This window comes from Alligator sinensis, unplaced genomic scaffold, assembly GCF_000455745.1.
Source record: "Alligator sinensis unplaced genomic scaffold, ASM45574v1 scaffold1193_1, whole genome shotgun sequence".
Lineage (NCBI taxonomy): Eukaryota > Metazoa > Chordata > Crocodylia > Alligatoridae > Alligator > Alligator sinensis.
Window position 1 is genome coordinate 468,632 of NW_005843014.1, and position 3,041 is coordinate 471,672.

General features: G+C 40.2%; 1 protein-coding gene across 6 annotated transcripts in view; it reads right to left on the reverse strand.

The window, feature by feature from the left end:
- RALGAPB (Ral GTPase activating protein non-catalytic beta subunit) overlaps window positions 1–2,545 on the reverse strand; it is a 193,922-nt gene extending 191,377 nt beyond the window's left edge. For 4 of the 6 annotated variants that reach the window (XM_006036751.3, XM_006036750.3, XM_006036749.3 and 1 more), the window contains exons 1-2: window positions 2,207–2,543; window positions 1,070–1,272 (exon numbers count right to left, since the gene is read on the reverse strand). In XM_006036751.3, coding sequence (XP_006036813.1) covers window positions 1,070–1,272; window positions 2,207–2,392 — 389 coding nt within the window. In that variant the 5' untranslated portion in view covers window positions 2,393–2,543. Of the gene's footprint in view, window positions 1–1,069; window positions 1,273–2,206 lie in introns of all 6 variants that reach the window. The other 2 variants (XM_025193089.1, XM_025193090.1) reach the window with 2 other exon arrangements.
- Window positions 2,546–3,041: the final 496 nt, after the last annotated feature.

Genomic DNA, 3,041 nt, shown 5'->3' on the forward strand with positions numbered 1-3,041 from the left:
GGGGGGGGGCAGCTCCCCGCTGTTGCACACGCACACCCAGGGGAGGCATATGGGGCATGTGCCGCCCCACCCCAGATTTGTCCGCAGGGTGGAGGCGGGCTGCCTGCTCCCCACAGTTCTGTCCCTCACCCCACCCTGGGTCCCATTCACTGCCCTGGCTGAGCAGTGCCTGCCCCAACCCCATCCCTACTCTCTCTCCTAACCATGGGGGCCTCAATCTACCTGCCCCACACCCCTTCCCTCCCCCCACACAGACTTACCAGTAGGACACCGCTCTCCAAACTGCCAGGCTGCCTTCCTCTATATCAGCTATAGAACAGGTATTGGCCGATATGGCTAGTTAATAATCAGTTATTAGTATGGGCCAAGAAAATCTTTAATCAGTGCACCCCTACACTTCCAAGACTATTAAATATTTTTCAGAGTCACTACATTCCAGTATATAATGCTCAAGCTTGTAGGATCTGCATTCTTTGTTCTTACATTTATAATGTTACAGTCAAATAAGGTTTATATTCCTTAATTTTTGCATCATGTGCTTACCATTTCTTTAACACAGACTCTTCAATGTTACCTTCTTCCAATTCAACCTGAAGGATACTTTTTGGTTTCTTATTTTCCAAAACACACCCTCCCCTTGCAAACACACATAGACAACCTTCCTGTCTGTCCTGTCCCCCCCACTCCTTCCACAAAGGAGGACACACTGATGTGGTGTAAATATTTTTTTTAATTCTGTTCTCCCCAGATAACTGTATCCACAGATATTTGGTTCTTTAAAAGGTGCGTTTAGAATTGTTAATTGGAAGTCAAAGTTAAATTTTTAAATTAAGTAGTTCAAGTGGTTGCAGCAACAAAAATTTACAATTCAATACCCTAAGTTAAAAGAATCTGACATTCTAATTTCAGACACAACCATGTTTTGTAACAAAGATAAACAGTTGTAATTTTATTTTTACTAAAGTAGCCTCCTCTGGTTCAGCTACAATTTCTGAAAGATAATGACATGACTGTGGCTGAAAACCCTGAAACGTCTCTAGTTTCTAGTTACTGCAGACTTGCTGCTCACCTTGGTACGAAGAGATTCTGTAGGTGCTTGAGAATGCTCTGAACATAGAGATTGGGTTCCTTAATAACTGGCAGTGGAATAGACTCTTTAGGTAATACAAGAGCCATAATCCAGTCTGTATATACATCAACGCAATACTTCACAGTGTCGCCATCCAGTGGGAGGGTCAAACCATAACAAACCACCTCCATAGTCCACTTTACCTAGTCAAAGATAAAGGAAGTTGTTCAGCTATGGTGCATACCAGGACAAGCACCTGGCTATAAAAGTATTAAGCAGCGGTGCTAACAGAAGCTGTCCCTTTCCCGTTTTCAGCAATAACATGCTAATGTTCATCACTTTCCTTCAAGAAAATAAACTATTACATTTGGAAAAATCTCAAAAGTCACACACCAAGTTAGAGACCTTACTACTAAAAGAATCACCAAGGAAATTGAAACAATATGCTGTCCAATGCTATTTATGAACTTATTTTCAACCTAAAAGTCCATAAAATCTGTTATGTACTATAACATTGTTAATTCTGCCTTGTGCTGCCATTTATTAATAAGATGATATACAGAAACCACAACAGGATTTTTTTCTTCTAATTAGGAATAAAAATGTCAATCTCTGCTGGCAACTTTCAGTTTACACCAAATTTAGGTTCAACTGCCAGCTTCTTTTGACAAAAGCCCTTCATAGTTTTAAGGGGAAAAAGGCAAGCTAATACCATAACCAACAGATTGATACTTTATTAATTTATTTTCACATGAAAAGGTATCATGGACAAAATGTCCATAGTTTGTGTCACTGGCAGGAAAGAAATATGAATAAACAGCAGCAGTTCTGTTCAGATAAGGAACACATGAACCAAAGCAAACAAACAAATGAACGCACGCACACACACTTCCCCCCCCGCCCCCCACAAAAAGCTACTTTAAAAACAAGAGAAAACTAATGGAATTACTTTTGCCAGCAAGAAATTCATAGCAAAAAGGCACTAACTGAAGACTGTATTTTTGCTTTATAAAGCTTCTGGATTTTCTTCTTTTTTTAATAATCCAAGGTAGGTCACAAAACACTACACAGATCAACTAAATGGCCATTAGCACCTAAAAAGAAATAGCATCAAAAACTTTGAAGACAGACACTTACTTCTTTATCTGTTTTTAACAAACTCTCACTCCCGGTTGCTGATGGCATATTTAAGGCTTGCCCAAGGGGACGCACCACTGAATTTGCCACTTCTCTCCCCACATTTTCAGGATAGCTGTGAAGTACACTAGTATGACCCTGATCATTTTGAATGACAAGATGCAGGGACCTCCACTCCGAGTACATATTGCCTCTACACTACAGAGGAAACACCTGAAAAAAAGAGAAACCTAATTACTGAAAATGTTTATGCATAAACCAAGAAAACTGAGGCTACATAACGTAAAACATTATCAGCTGCAAATTAAATAAAATGTAAATGAATGCCTATGAAGTTCTGGAAATCAAATAAATAAATCTGTCCTTCCACCTTAAGAAGTCTCTAATGTTGCCCAATGAACCAGTTACATTGATTATGTGCAACATTTTCAGAAAATCTAAAGTAGGACTTCAGCTGTAAGCATCATTTCACCACTTCTCAAGTACTCTCCTGTACTTTATGGATGTCACAATTACTCCTGCTCCTCCCCAGCTAAAATGGAGACAAAAGAAAATTAGAGTCAGGGTGTTGTTACAGGTTACCTTTCACACGTGTTAATGGCTCTTGAAATGGAAGTGTCCACACATTAAGACAAGAAAAGACAAGCTTAAGTACCCTCTGCTCCTCTCAGATATAGTCCTCTTCACACAAGTATTTCCTTCAGCTGTTAGAGATCTTGTGTTGCATTCATGCTACTCTGCTCCACAGAACTAATCTGTGTTGGGAGCAGTCTCCCAGCATCCCAGAAGCTACCACAGCAGGGAGAGTTGGCAGCAGAGGTGCCCCAAAGGTAAG